General features: G+C 43.0%; 1 protein-coding gene across 1 annotated transcript in view; it reads left to right on the top strand.

Annotated features, from left to right (window-relative positions):
* The window catches only part of WWC2 (WW and C2 domain containing 2), a 283,965-nt gene that overhangs the window by 259,802 nt on the left and 7,338 nt on the right, over positions 1–16,825 (top strand). The window contains exons 16-19 of the mRNA XM_069744273.1: positions 101–253; positions 1,737–1,855; positions 3,953–4,139; positions 11,771–11,935. Coding sequence (XP_069600374.1) covers positions 101–253; positions 1,737–1,855; positions 3,953–4,139; positions 11,771–11,935 — 624 coding nt within the window. The remainder of the gene's footprint in view (positions 1–100; positions 254–1,736; positions 1,856–3,952; positions 4,140–11,770; positions 11,936–16,825) is intronic.

A 16,825-nucleotide genomic window follows, 5' to 3' on the forward strand; every position in this document is an offset into this window, starting at 1 on the left:
TCTGGGTGGTGTTAGCCAAACATCAAAAATCTATATAGAAACTTCAAAATGCTGAAAGAGGTTTTCATGTTTCTTTTTTTAATCTGTGTTTTTTGTCCAGGCTGGTATCCAGATCAATCTGGCAGACCTGTCATTTACAAATGAAGAATACACTCGGTGGCACACGTTGATGCCCTGCAGATCCGTTCATCATCCAAAAGAGACTGTTGAAAAGTCTGTCTTGGATAAGATGCGACCTGTAGATCTGGATTTGGTAAGTTAATAATAAAGTTAGTGCTTTTTCAAGGTCCTTGATACTCAGTAGATAACAAAGGAATGTGGCCACAAGTAATGTCTCTTTAATAAATAGTACGTTGCATGGGAATATTATTTGCATACAACTCAGTAGAAGAGATACTGTATAAATATAAAGAGTAAATGAACTTTTTATTTTTCTATAATTAATGATCAGCCTTTGCAAAGTTATGAGTTTTTGTCATCTACTTTATTACCTAATGTGTCCTTTCGCATTCCCGAACTACTACAGTGTTGTTTCAATGACCAGTTCATGCTCCTTTAGAAGCTACTTTCAACTGCTGCTCTGCAAGATCCTTCTACTTCATTCAACCAATCTTTGTAGGGGACTTCTGTGAGCAGCAGTTAAAAGCAACTTTTTAAAGCGCTTACATTGGGCTCTTCACTGCAGGGTAGTGTTTGAGATCGAAGAAAGCCAAATAAAATACCGGTATTAAAGCATATTACAAAAAGTCATATCTTTACAAAGGCTGATCAATAAATATATATTTTTTTTAAATAGTTATTCTTTGAATTCTAATAATCCAGTCAGTTGCAGTACTAAGTTGCAAGAATTTAGAAAATGCCAATTCAGAAATGAGCAGTTAGTGAGTATTAGAATGGGAAGTATTCCTTTTTTAGGTCTGCCCTGCTCTGTGTTTTAGGTTTTATGGAGTACAACATTGCTGGCCTATCTGTGCAACATCATTTAACCTCTAATGCACATGCTGTAGATTTGGAGGGAGCCATTCCCTAAAAAATAACTCTGGCTATTTGTTCTAACCTAGAATATTCAATTTTTTTTGTCAGTTGTGTTTATCTTTGCCTAACACCGAATTAGCAAGATTAAAAATTAACAACAGCCATTTAAAAAGAAGTTTGTAAAACAAGATGCCATATACGAACCATTATAAATTCTTCTGCCGTCCGTTCCCCATGGAGGATATGGCGGCATCTCCTCTTTACCAAGGAGCAATAGTGCAATCGATGATTTGGCTATTTTACATTACAGCAACCTATAAATCTCACAATGTTATTATGCATTTGAGATGAAAAAAGTAGCATAAAATACTCCTTGATTGATTGATTCTTGATAAACTCATTATCAGACTCCCTTAACCATTACCTCTACTACATGGCTTGCACATGGTATAGAATATCTCTATTAAAGAAAGTTAGTTCCCACAATCACTTCTTATCCATATTCCAAGATGAGAGCAATTGACTCCTGTCAGCTGACATCTGCCTTTGAAGCATGGCAACTTTTGAAATTTGACTGGTTTTATTTGAGGTTATATAATGATTTATTCTGGTACCAGATGACAGAAGTCAAACAGAATTTCAATGAAACATTATGGAGGTGTAGTTAGAATTGCTTTTTTTTTTTTACATGCCGTGTATATTCCTGTCTGCTTTTCCTTTCATGATCAACCACTGACTGCTTTCACTCGATTTTCTTCCAGGATGCTGTGTCCGCATTGCTAGAGAGGACATCTGCTGAGCTGCAAGCGGTGGAACAAGAATTAGCCCAGGAAGAAGCCAGTGAGGACGATCAGGAGCAGATGTGTCCTGCAGATGAATGGTAATCCATGAGCTCTTAGCCCCAAATCCTAGGAAAACTGCAAGATCTGTACAATTTTATTTTTTTTTTTTTTTACTGTTACTACCCTATATTCTAAAGATTGTCTTATTAACGTCCGTATGTAGTAGAGTGCAGTTTTTATATGGCCGTGTGATCTGTGGTTTAAAGACCATTATCTGGTTTATAGGCTGCTGTGGAGCAGATTCTGTCTCATTGTACTTTTATAAGGGAGATGTTTCTGCATCCTCTTAATTATTCTCCCCCAGGGCTGCCCCAAGGTGTGTGTGACCTCTGCCGATGGTCATAATGGGCCCCTCGGTCTATGCTAGAATAGTTTACGCTGGTGGTACACTTTAAGGTGACTCTAAAAGCTATACTTTTAAAGTCCACTTTTCTAGCTGTAGTGGAAATATTAGGCTACAACATAACAGGACGATGCTTCATACACAGGTTATGGTTCAACACTTCGAAATAACAAAGTTAGGTGTGATAAATGGTCCCATAACTTTTCAGAGACAGTCCATCAAGGAAGTGCGCCATGGCAATTCTGTGGTGGAGGTAGCATTGCAAGAGGTGGACAGTAACCAAAAACAATTACCGTATATACTCGAGTATAAGCCGACCCCCCCCCTAATTTTGCAACAAAAAACTGGGAAAACTTATGGACTTGAGTATAAGCCTAGGGTGGGAAATGCAGCAGCTACCGGTAAATGTCAAAAATAAATATAGATACCAATAATAGTAAAATTAATTGAGACATCAGTAGGTTAAGTGTTTTTGAATATCCATATTGAATCAGGAGCCCCATATAATGCTCCATACAGTTCATGATGGCCCCATATAATGCTCCATACAAAATAGGCCCCATATAATGCTCCATACAGTTCATTATGGCCCCATAAGATGCTCCATATACAAATATGCCCCATATAATGCTCCATGCAGTTCTTTATGGCCCCATAGATGCCCCATATAATGCTCCATGCAGTTCTCTATGGCCCCATAGATGCCCCATATAATGCTCCATGCAGTTCTTTATGGCCCCATAGATGCCCCATATAATGCTCCATGCAGTTCTCTATGGCCCCATAGATGCCCCATATAATGCTCCATGCAGTTCTTTATGGCCCCATAGACGCTGCATATAGCATTGTGCCACATGTAATGCTACCGACCCCCCCCGCCTTACATGACTCAAGTACAAGTAGAGAGGGCACTTTCAGCCCATTTTTTGGGCTGAAAATCTTGGCTTATACTCGAGTATATACGGTATAAGCCTATGGCAATTTTTTTTCAGGCTTCTGATTGCACATTTACGGCCTAATTCATAATTACATTTGCGCCTTTTTTGTGTAGTTTTAGGCGTTTTCAGCCTTGTTTCTCATTTGTGCCCTACTCTTTTTAATTTACAATTTTTTTCAGCTGATTCATCAATTGCAACATTTTAAAAAGTCACATCATTTTTGCACAACTGTCTCCAGTCACTTCCTAGAGTGATTTTTATGTTCAAATTTTGTCATTTTATTTGAACATGTGACTTCTTGCACTAAAAGGTAAAACAAAAACCAAAAAAAAACCAGACAAGTTAATATCTTTTTATTTTGCGCATAATTCATGAAGCTCATGTACTAATTTGAAGAATTTCGCTCAAGAAAATGTCAATAAATGCCATAAGAAAGAAAAAAATTACTTGAGAAACGATGAGTCGGTCACTTAATTCACTGATTGATTCATTACTACAAAGGCGCTCTGGTGTGTAGAGACCTGACCCTGATTTGTTCCCGTGCCACCATATTTTTTTTAATTAAATTTACATAAATTTGTATTAATTTTACATATAATCTAGATAGTATACTTAACTACTATGACCACAATAAGGAATGTTTTAGTCTCATTCTGTAGTACTTTCACAAATTTAATGAACCAGAAGTACAATGAAGGCTCAAAAAATTAGATAAGGAAATATTTCACTGACATGAAAAATGTCCATTATATCTCACCTATGGAACTCCTCTTTATGACTAGTTTGTGTTAGATGATGAATGCTGACATCGAATGCATCATGCAGTTCTCAACCTCTTCATATATTGTATATAGGTTAGAAATACCCCCCGAGGAGTCATTTGATGCCTTAGATGAACATTGCACCACAGAACTTCTGGAGGACTATTACTCCCCGTCACAGAGTGGCAACCCAGAGGAGGCACATGGTGAACCCTATGAAGGAACACACCGATGGGATCCTACCTCTACCGCTTCACCTGCTGCTGAGCTTCCAACCCTGGTAAATGTTGTCAACTTGTACTATAGTAATATACCCTTCTATTCAATGAGGATCGAGGCGAAGTCACTACAGCCAGCCACATATACCTTAAGGTACATTTATACAAACTGCATCTTCAGAGAGGAGGAGGACTTGAACTGTAGTGCCACCTATTCAAAGTAGTGATCATACAAGTCAATATCGTCCCTTTAACAAGCTTTGCAATATTACTTAGGATAAAAGCCAAACCAAAATCTCAATTTGCAGACAGTGTTTTGGGCTATTGCCCCTCTTCAGTTCAAAGTATGAGATCCAATTTGGCTAGGTTTAAGACCGGGATCTCACTCTGACATGCCAGGCCTGACCTGTTACTCTTCATAAGGAGAAACGTTACCCCTTAGATCCCAGTCTTAAAGGGAAGGTGCCGCAATTTTGTTTTTGTATTAAAAATAATTGTTTATATAAACAATTATTTTTAATACAAAATTATTTTTTTTAACTTTAATATATTTTTTATTATTAATTATTTTTGCAGCCACTGGGCGCCGCCATTTTGCTTTGCAGCAGTGTAAGAGTCCCAGCACGACACTTACACTGTGCAAACTACGGCTGCCCTGGACATAGGAGGCTGCGGTCGGGAGGCGACCCATTAGCTACAATTATAAGCTCAACTTCTCTCTGCTCTGATGTGGCCACGCCGCCTGGGCTGTCTCCACATCACAGCAGAGGCAGGAGATCGGCGCCATCTTGCTTCAGCCACAGTGGAGTCAGTGTACCTGTGAGCTCCACTGTGACTGAGCTGTGCTGTTAGAGGGGCAGCTCCATCTGTCTCCCCTCACACTCAGCGGCGTTCCCTGTCCTCTGGTGTGTGGCTGTAATCCCTAGAGAGGGTGAAGGAGTGCTGCCGTCTGATGTCCTCTATCTGGAGCTGCAGAGAGGTAACAGAGGGGATGGGGGAGGCTCTGTGCTGCTCCGACCTCTCACTGCAGCTCCTCACAGGACATCAGACCGTGCATCTCTCACTATATTGTGCTGAGCCAAGTATCTAATCCTCTCCTGTGTGATACTGTCTGCTGAGCCATGCATCTAATCCTATGCTGTGTGATATTATGCTGAGCCATGCATCTAATCCTATACTGTGTGATATTATGCTGAGCCGTGTATCTAATCTTCTGTGTGATACTGTCTGCTGAGCCGTGTATCTAATCATTTCCTGTGTGATACTGTCTGCTGAGCCATGCATCTAATCCTCTCCTGTGTGATACTATGCTGAGCCATGCATCTAATCCTATACTGTGTGATATTATGCTGAGCCGTGTATCTAATCTTCTGTGTGATACTGTCTGCTGAGCCGTGTATCTAATCCTATCCTGTGGAATACTGTCTGCTGAGCCGTGTATCTAATCCTCTCCTGTGTGATATTATGCTGAGCCGTGTATCTAATCCTCTCCTGTGTGATACTGTCTGCTGAGCCGTGTATCTAATCCTCTCCTGTGATATGCTGAGCCGTGTATCTAATCCTCTCCTGTGTGATACTGTCTGCTGAGCCGTGTATCTAATCCTATACTGTGTGATATTATGCTGAGCCGTGTATGTAATCCTCTCTTGTGTGATACTGTCTGGTGAACCGTGTATCTAATCCTCTCCTATGCACGCCTCTCCCCCCTGCATATCTTTCCCCATTGCGCACACACAACTCAATGCGTGCGATAACAGGAGCTGCGGGCGTCATGCTGTATTATGGCATTACGTGAGATCTGTATGGTGGTATTATGCTTGATCAGTATTGTGAGAATTATATGGTGGTATTGTGTGTGATCTATATGGCAGTATTGTGAAAACACTGGCAGTATTATGTGTGATCTATATGGCGGTATGTGAACACTGGTGGTATTATGTGTAATCTATATGGCGGTATGTGAGAACACTGGTGGTATTGTGTGATCTATATGGCGGTATTATGTGAGAACACTGGCAGTATTATGTGTGATCTATATGGCGGTATTATGTGAACACTGGCAGTATTATGTGTGATCTATATGGCGGTATGTGAGAACACTGGCAGTATTATGTGTGATCTATATCACGGTATGTGAGAACACTGGTGGTATTGTGTGATCTATATGGCGGTATTATGTGAGAACACTATGGCAGTATTATGTGTGATCTATATGGCGGTATTATGTGAGAACACTATGGCAGTATTATGTGTGATCTATATGGCGGTATTATGTGAGAACACTGGCAGTATTATGTGTGATCTATATGGCGGTATTATGTGAGAACACTATGGCAGTATTATCTTCAGAAAGCGGACCCATTCTATGGTGGTTCTGGCTGAGCACCTGCACGCGGGTCTGGGGTAATAGAGGGGACAGCGTGACCTCCAGTTAGGTGCAGTCAGGGGAAGGCTGGTGAGGCAGCTGAAGAGAGGGGTCTCATTTTTATCGTTACTATATGGCTACATTTCCTTCCCAGCGTCACCCCGGACTGCGCCTGTCGCCTCGCTTTCACATATTGCCAGGACAGGATGGAGAAGACAGGATCTGAGGAGGGGAATGGGGTCTGTATGCAAAGTCTGGATCAGACCAGGCCATCAATCCGCAGAAATGTTTCCTGGATTTTTGTGGAGCAGACGGTCCATCCATGTGTATAAAAGACAGCGCTCTATGTACAATCCCTGGCTGCTCCGCGCACCAAACAAGGGGCCCCCATAGACCAGCACACTGCTCTCCTGAAATACTCTGTGCTGCTGTCACCCTGCTCCCTCCACCACATATCTCCCAGAATCCTTGCTGCCTGCCATCCTCGGTGACTGTCTACTTGTCAGTATAAGGCTGCTTTCACACTAGCGTCGGTAGGGGCCCGTCGCAGTGTTGGGCCGATGTACCGACGTATGCTGTGAAAGAAATGTCCGACGTGGGCAGCGGAAGCAGTCTTACGACACTTCCGCTGCCCCATTGTAAGGTCTGGGGAGGATGGGGCGGAGTTTCTGCCGTGCATGCGCGGTCGAAAATGGTGGACTCGATGCACAAACGTTACATGTAACTTTTTTTGTGGCGGCGGTCCACTAAAACATGACGCAACCGTCGCACGACAGTTGCGACGTGTGGCAGTACGTCGCAATGCGTCGGTAATGTTAGTCTATGGGGAAAAAACGCATCCTGCAGACAACTTTGCAGGATGTGTTTTTTCTCCTGAACGACGCATTGCAACGTACAGCCAACAACGCTAGTGTGAAAGTAGTCTAAGGCCATGTTCACACGATCCTTTTTTTCATGCGGAATTGCCGCGATTTTCCCGCTGCGGGTCCGCAGCTGTTTTCCATGCAGGGTACATTACATTGTACCCTATGGAAAACAGGAACTGCTGTGCCCACAATGCGGAAAATAAAAAAAAAAGCCGCGCTGAATAGCTGCGGGAAAAAAGAAGTACCATGTCACTTCTTTTTTCGGAGCCGCAGCGGTTCTGCACCCATTGACCTCCATTGTGAGGTCAAACCCGCAGTAAAACCCGCAGATGAAAAAATATCTGCGGGTTTTACTGCGGTTTGTGGTGCAGAACCGCTGCAGCAGGAAGTGCGGGGAAGCGGGCGGAAGTGCGTGGGCGGAGTGTGGCTGCCCCCCCGTGCTCCAATCCCACCGCCCCGTGCTCCGATGCCCCCCCCCCCAGTGCTCCGATGCCCCCCCTGTGCCCTAATCTCCCCCCCTTATACTTACCCGGCGTCCCGGTGTCCGTCCGGCCGTCTTCTCCCTGGGCGCCGCCATCTTGCAAAATGGCGGGCGCATGCGCAGTGCGCCCGCCGAATCTGCCTGCCGGCAGATTCGTTCCAAAGTGCATTTTGATCACTGAGATATAACCTATCTCAGTGATCAAAATAAAAAAATAGTAAATGACACCCTTTGTCACCCCCATAGGTAGGGACAATAAAAAAATTAAGAATTTTTTTTTTTCCACTAAGGTTAGAATAGGGTTAGGGGTAGGGTTAGGGTATTTTCAGCCATTTTAACCCTAAAAAACTTCCTAGAAAACACACAGACTCAAAAAAAGGATCAAAAAACGCATCAAAAAAGGACAAAAAAAGGACCAAAAAAAGGACCTGCGTTTTCTGCCAAGAGCTGCAGTTTTTTAAAAAACAGTCCTGAAAAAAAAAAGGATGGAAATCAGGAACGTGTGAACATACCCTTAGGCTGCCGTCCACGTTCAGTATTTGGTCAGTATTTTACCTCAGTATTTGTAGCTAAAACCAGGAGTGGGTGATAAATGCAGAAGTGGAGCAGATGTTTCTATTATACTTTTCCTCTAATTGTTCCACTCCTGGTTTTGGCTTACAAATACTGAGGTAAAATACTGACCAAATACTGCTAGTGTGATAGCAGCCATACTCTGCAGTCACCAACAAAATGGCTGCTCATTTGGTTCCTGAATATCATCCTCTCTAATCCCTTACCAGACACACTCAGAAGGGGAGGAGAGGAGACATCACACACGTCAGCAGACTCCGCCCATAATTACTGCAGTGCAGTAATGTGAGCTAGTTGTACACTAGGTTTTTCTGAAATTTCAGCAGCTGCTCCCCCTAGTGTTTAAAAGTGGAAATTCCAAAACTTTTCAAATTATTTTTCATATTTTACTAAATTATAAACAAATGATAATATTTTTTAAGAAAATGTAATCACTAATTCTTTACATTTTTACAATTTCTGAAAAAAATTTTTTTTTGATGGCACCTTCCCTTTAAGCCTCTCACCTAGCCAAATCAGATCTCATACTTTGCACTGACGAGGGGCAATACGCCGAAAAATCGTGTCTGCAAATTGAGATTATGGTTTGGCTCCTTATCCTACATCATGTGACAAACTTGCTAAAGGGTGGATAGTGACTTTTAGGATCGCTACTTCCAGTAGGTGGCACTAGAGTTCTAGCCATCTTCCTCTCTGAAGAGACAATTTGCGTATTTAATTCCCCAGAGTAGCAGGCATGGCGTATAGGTCTCCTAACACTGACTTACGACGCCTGGCTTGTCACTATCCACAAGGAGAAAAGTTGCCCCTTAGATCTTTGGATACCTTCACACATTTTGTTTTTGCAATGTTTTTTTTTCTGAAACAAAAAACAGAGTAGTGGCAGGAAAAACTGTTTACAATATGTGCATTTTTGTTTTTTTTTCCTGAGCGTTCCTGCAGCTTTTTTTTACACTTGTGCCTGTCACCCATTTATTTTAAGCACTGTAAAAACCACTGAAGAATTGACACGTGTCTTGGCAGAACCACATCAAAGCTCAAAATACACATGGAAAGAAAATGCAGCGTGTGCGTGAGATTTAAGAAGTCTTATTGATTATGCTAGTTGTTATGACCAGGTGGTTAGGAGCACCCGAAATGACCTGATGGTTAAACCGATACAGGACAAGCTCTGGGAAGTGGGAACTCTGCTGACCGCAATCCCTAATCCTATCACACACACTAGAAACAGCCGTGGAGCGTACCTAACATGGCCTAGACGCCTCGACACAGCCTAAGAACTAGCTAGCCCTAGAGATAGAAAATAAAGCCTACCTTGCCTCAGAGAAATTTCCCCAAAGGAAAAGGCAGCCCCCCACAAATATTAACTGTGAGTAAAGATGAAAGTCACAAACACAGAAATGAAACAGGTTTTAGCAAAGGGAGGCCAGACTAACTAAATAGACAGAGGATAGGAAAGGTATCTTTGCGGTCAGCACAAAAAACTACAAAAGCCCACGCAGAGTGTGCAAAAAGACCCCGCACCGACTCACGGTGCGGAGGTGCCACTCTGCATCCCAGAGCTTCCAGCTAGCAAGACAAAATCATGAAAGCAAGCTGGACAAGGAAACAAAGAACAGAAAATAACAATCGGGGACTTAGCTTCTTGCAGGAAGAGACAGGTCACCAGAAAGATCCAAGAGCGAACTGAACCAGTACAGGAACATTGACAGCTGGCATGGAGTAACGATCTGAGTGGAGTTAAATAGAGAAGCCAGCCTAAGAATAACCTAGGTCACCTGTGGAAGGAACCTCAGAACCAGCAACTCCACTCACAGCCACCAGAGGGAGTCCATGGACAGAACTCGCCGAAGTACCATTCATGACCACAGGAGGGAGTTCGATAACAGAATTCACAACAGCTAGTACTGTGAAACGCTGCGGGTTTTTTTTCCGCACCAAGTATGCTGCATAAAATGCGCAATAAAAATGTTGGAAGAACACCATGTGTGAACATACCCTTACAATTCAAATAATAATCTATTAGACTTGATAAGACTGAAAGTTCTGTCAAACTTATCAATTATGGTCATATCCTATGAAATGATATAATGTCATCAATTAAAGGGGTTATTCACTATTTTGATGTCAATGACCCAGCCTATAATTTATTTGGATAGGAGCTTAGCTGCAGTACCTTCCACTGGCCACTAAACCGTGTACGGAGCTGTGCTGTCCATCTCCTGACACTATTTACGTCCGGCCTCCACCGAACCTCCAAGCAGCCAATCTGTGGGGTTCTGGGTGTCGGGCCACCACTGATCTGATACTAATCCACTTTCCTAAGTTTAAGTCCTTCATATCGGACAACAACCTTTAATTAAGGAATGAATTATATAAAACCCTAACCGTTGGTTTATCAGGCAAAGTATTGGAAGCCAAGTCCTAGTCACTTTGTGTTTCAGCTTCTACCTGCTTTATTTAACAGCCTGGCCACTTGATGTGAAATTCAGATACATTATACGGTGCTTTAATAAATGATCAGGCATGTAAATATTAATCTGAAGGTCAAGCGAGGTCTGCTGTGAAGTGGAGAAGTGCAGAGATTTTATTTCTCTCCAAGCTGTACATCCTCATGTTCCCTTAGGCAGATTTCAGTCTAGAAATGAATGGAATTAAGTTTTATAATGTAGTGAGCCCTATTTTCTGTGACACCAGCTGGGAGTTTGACAGTCGGCTCTCGGTTTTCTTGCATCTTCTCCAGTTTACTTCTTTTTTTTTTTTTTTTTACTTTCCATATGTTTTATTAATTTTTTTCCATATATAAGAAAAGATGAGGGCACTCACCGGTCTTCATGAAATTCAAACTTTTATTGGCAACAAATCCAGATAAAATTCATGGCCGGGAACGACGGAGCCGAAGCTCGTGTGAGCAGGGGAGAACAGGGACGACGGCCGTTTCGTGCTGTGCTTGCGCTTCTACGGGTCCTGTAGAAGCGCAAGCACAGCGCGAAACGGCCGTCGTCCCTGTTCTCCCCTGCTCACACGAGCTTCGGCTCCGTCGTTCCCGGCCATGAATTTTATCTGGATTTGTTGCCAATAAAAGTTTGAATTTCATGAAGACCGGTGAGTGCCCTCATCTTTTCTTATATATGGATTGTACAGCTGGTCTTTCTCCTTTTTTCTGAGGAGCACCCGAGGTCGGAAATTCTATGGCTGTTTAAACCGCTGCTGAGCACCTAGTTTTGAGGTAGCAGTCTGGAGATAACCTCTGTGCAAGAGACTCTGCCGCCCTGCTTGCATTTTCTTGTTGGTGGATTATTAATTTTTTTGTTTTCTTACAAATATATTTGTAAACTATTACTTGTTGCAAATTGATGAATGTATTAAATGTTAAAATCTATTTTTTTTTCTTTGCTGGAATCAAAGGTTGACAAAGAAACAAATACAGAAGAAGCCATTCACGAAAATATGTCTGTCCGGCCCAAGGATAGGAGTAACCTTGGATCAAGACAGCGGCCGTTTGTACGAAACAGCATGATTGTCCGGTCTCAGACATTCTCTCCAGGAGAGAAGAATCAGTACATATGTAGGGTAAGACGGAAATATCATTCAGTCTAAGAACATGTACTTGGAGTAGTTTTTAGCTTGTATACCTTCCCATGGAACTCGAGCAGCTAAACCCGGTCATACAGAAGTGCGATCAGAGATTTTAACCTGTTCTTTTTATGTTTTGCTTTCCTTTACTTTCTTCGTGTATTCCTTTTTCCTACTAATGCTGGTCAAGGCACAGTGACACTGTATGCTTGAAACTTAAAAGGGTTTTCTGGAACTAATATATTACTGACCAATCTGTATGAGTCGGAGCGCTCTACCGATGAGCTGACTTCTGCTCCACCATCAGCCAGTAGTAACAAAGTTGTGGGATGGGCCCCCATAAGAGAAAGAGAGATAAGCCACAGGACTCGGCATGGACCACTAAACAATGCTCGGGGCTCCTGAGTTTTCTTCATACATTGCTTACATCAGGCTGTTGCCAGAGCAGATATAACCTGATTGATGATGGTGCCGGGTGACCCCAAACAATCTCATAGTGATGATGGCGTGTTAGTTAAAGGAGTTGTCCAGTACATTTATGCTGCATTTGTGTACTGTAATTAATATAAAACCCTCATTTTTATAACTAGGTGTCTTTTTAACTTGTTTTCTAAGCAACTGACTTTCCTAAAGGTCTTACAGGTCAATTGGCAATGATTAAGTGAAAGGCGTTGTCCATTTTGGACAGTAGGGCAATTGCAAGGTGTCCATTGCTTGAAAGTCACAGCGTTCAGCTGTAATCTGTTGGTAAACCAAGTAGTAAATATCAAATTTATCCTGAACAAAGGAACCCCCCCACCCCTCCATAATAATGTTATTTTATTAGGTTACTTCACCTGTAGCCATGCATGAATTATTTTCAGAAGAAATGCCCCCCAAAAATTGAATAATGTCTAACATATTAAAATGACCATAATTGTCCCATGAGCTGCTCTCCTGGAATTTGACCCCACAAAATTATTCCATTAATTCCTGGCACATGATCCGTTATGTCACTAGATACAGCTGTGCATCCTGTACATCCTATATCATAGCCTTGACCTAGGGAATCCTTAGATCAAATGTCCTCAGATAATCTCTACCAAGAACAGGATCTTCTGTTTTATCATCTCATTTAGGCTTCTGAGGACATCATTCAGAAATCTGCATCTGCCCTTTTCTCCGGTAACTTGACCCCAGTGTCTTGCATTAAGTGTTGATTCTTAGCCAAAAACAGCATTACCTGTACCAGTCCCCACCCTTAACTTCACATGTGTAGCATTAGCTCCACATTCCTCCTCGGCACCGGTCCTGGCTGTCGCTGTCTATTTCATAAGCTCTCCATACATGTTCACTATTTCTAGAAATTCAACAGTTTGCATCACACAATATGTCCTTGCTTACAAATCTAATATGTCAAAAAGTGGATATAATTTTTTTTAATCTGCATTGATGAGTATTCAGATATAGACACCACCGCAATCTAATTTTTACTACATTTTAATCCACTGGCGTGGTTTGACAGGATTAAGAAGTCACTGCTGCTTTCTTCCAGAGACGGCGCCACTTCTGTTCTTGGGTTGCATCTGGTATTGCAGCTCCGCCTAACTTATTGAATCAGAAAGGCTAAGGCTATAGGGTGACATGTTGCACTACTATTATAGAGCTGTGATTTTACTGTAAAAACAAAATGCCCAGGTAACAAATTTTCTCAATTTTCAAATAGAATAGTTGGCTGTTTTCTCCCCACAAAAATAGAGATTATTGGTCTAACCTCTTATTGTTGGGATCTGCTTAATTTTGCATTACCTTGCGATATCCTGCTTTGTGATTTTGGGAATAACCTTTTAATGGCCTGCTCAATTATATAACTGTGACTACCTAAAAGGTAATGTGGTCTGTATAATAATGTATACATTTACAGTGGCTTGCGAAAGTATTCACCCACCCTGGCTTTTTACTAATTTTACTAATTTTGTTACATTACAACCTGTGTTCTTAAATATTTTTGGAATCCGATTTGTCTGAGATACATCACCACTAAATAGTCTAACTTGGTGAAGTGAGAAAAATATAGGCACAAATTAAATTTATGGGATAATATAACTAAAAATTGGTATGTACATATATATTCACTCCCTTTGATATAAAACCCCTAAAAATTTCTGGTGCAAAGCAATTGTCTTAATAAGTCACATGCTTAGTGAAAGGAAGTCCACCTGTGTGCAATCTAAAGGCCCCTTCACATTAAGCGACGCTGCAGCGATACCGACAACGATCCGGATCGCTGCAGCGTCGCTGTTTGGTCGCTGGAGAGCTGTCACACAGACCGCTCTCCAGCGACCAACGATGCCGGTAACCTGGGTAAACATCGGGTAACTAAGCGCAGGGCCGCGCTTAGTAACCCGATGTTTACCCTGGTTACCATCCTAAAAGTAAAAAAAAAACAAACGCTACATACTTACCTACAGCCGTCTGTCCTCTAGCGCTGTGCTCTGCACTCCTCCTGTACTGACTGTGAGCACAGCGGCCGGAGAGCAGAGCGGTGACGTCACCGCTCTGCTTTCCGGCTGACCGACGCTCACAGCCAGAACAGGAGGAGAGCAGAGCACAGCGCTGGAGGACAGACAGCGGTAGGTAAGTATGTAGTGTTTTTTTTTTTTTTACTTTTAGGATGGTAACCAGGGTAAACATCGGGTTACTAAGCGCGGCCCTGCGCTTAGTTACCCGATGTTTACCCTGGTTACCAGTGAAGACATCGCTGGATCGGTGTCACACACGCCGATCCAGCGATGTCAGCAGGAGTCCAGCGACGAAATAAAGTTCTGGACTTTCCTCAGCGACCAACGATCTCCCAGCAGGGGCCTGATCGTTGGTCGCTGTCACACATAACGATTTCATTAACGATATCGTTGCTACGTCACAAAAAGCGACGGTATCGTTAACAATATCGTTATGTGTGAAGGTACCTTAAGTGTCACATGTCTGTCAGTGTATACACACCTTTTCTGAAAGGCCACAGAGGCTGTAACAACATTAATCAAGAAGCACCACTAGCCAATCAACACCATGAAGACCAAGGAGATCTCCAAACAAATCTGGGACTAAGTTCTTGAGAAGTACAAATCAGGGTTGTGTTATTAACAAAAAACACATATCCCAATATCTGATGATCCCTGGAACACCATGAAATCCATTATCAGATCAGATTGAAAGAACATGGTACCACAGCAAACCTCTCAGCCAGAGCATGGAGGGCATTTATCAGAGAGGCAGCACAGAGACCAAGGTAACCCTTAAAGGGAGGGTGCCGTGATTTTAGTTTTTGTATTAATAATTATTGATTATATAATCAATTATTTTTAATACAAAAGTAAATGTACTACTTTAATACTTTTTTATTTATTCAGTTTTACTTTTGCCACTGGAGGCCGCCATTTTCATTAGTGTGGGTGTAAGTGTCTGGACACGACACTTGCACACCTCACTTACGGCAGCCATGGGCATAGGAGCCAACAGTCGGGCTCCGACCGCTTCTCCTGCCTCTCAGCTGTGACTTGGGCACGCCCCCTGGGCTGCTACGTCACAGCTGTGAGAGGAGATCGCGGCCATTTTGTTTTTTTCCTCTGTCATCGCACACACAGCTCAGTGTGTGCGATCATAGCAGGAGCTGCCAGGGAGAAGCTGCTGCTGGGAGCGAGGCTCAGGGTGAGTATCTGCAGCCAGGAGCTGTGATTGCAGCCTGTACTTAGTATTACAGCACAGGCTGCAATCACTGCTCACTGCCGACCTGTTCTGAGCAGAGCAGGGAGATCGTCACACTGCTCTGCCCTGAACATGAGTCAGCACGTCCTGGGAGAGGACTGAAGGTAAGTACAGAGTTTTTATTTTCTTATGCATCTACCACTGCTACCAGCCCCTATATACCACTGCTACCAGCCCCTATATACCACTGCTACCAGCCCCTATATACCACTGCTACCAGCCCCTATATACCACTGCTACCAGCCCTTATATACCACTGCTACCTGCTCCTATATAGCACTGCTACCAGCCCCTATATACCACTGCTACCAGCCCCTATATACCACTGCTACCAGCCCTTATATACCACTGCTACCTGCTCCTATATAGCACTGCTACCTGCCCCTATATACCACTGCTACTAGCCCCTATATACCACTGCTACTAGTCCCTATATACCACTGCTACCTTCCCCTATATACCACTGCTACCTGCCCATATATACCACTGCTACCTGCTCCTATATACCACTGCTACCTGCCCATATATACCACTGCTACTAGCCCCTATATACCACTGCTACCTGTCCCTATATACCACTGCTACCAGCCCCTATATATCACTGCTACTAGCCCCTATATACCACTGCTACTAGCCCCTATATACCACTGCTACTAGCCCCTATATACCACTGCTACCAGCCACTATATACCACTGCTACTAGCCCCTATATACCACTGCTACCAGCCCCTATATACCACTGCTACTAGCCCCTATATACCACTGCTACCTGTCCCTATATACCACTGCTACTAGCCCCTATATACCACTGCTACTAGCCCCTATACACCACTGCTACCTGCCCCTATATACAACTGCTACCTGCCCCTATATACCACTGCTGCTAGCCCCTATATACCACTGCTGCTAGCCCCTATATACCACTGCTACTAGCCCCTATATACCACTGCTACCTGCCCCTATATACCACTGCTACTAGCCCCTATATACCACTGCTACCTGCTCCTATATACCACTGCTACTAGCCCCTATATACCACTGCTACCAGCCACTATATACCACTGCTACTAGCCCCTATATACCACTGCTACTAGCCCCTATATACCACTGCTACCTGCTCCTATATACCACTGCTACTAGCCC

The sequence above is a fragment of the Ranitomeya imitator genome, chromosome 1 (assembly GCF_032444005.1).
Source record: "Ranitomeya imitator isolate aRanImi1 chromosome 1, aRanImi1.pri, whole genome shotgun sequence".
NCBI lineage: Eukaryota > Metazoa > Chordata > Amphibia > Anura > Dendrobatidae > Ranitomeya > Ranitomeya imitator.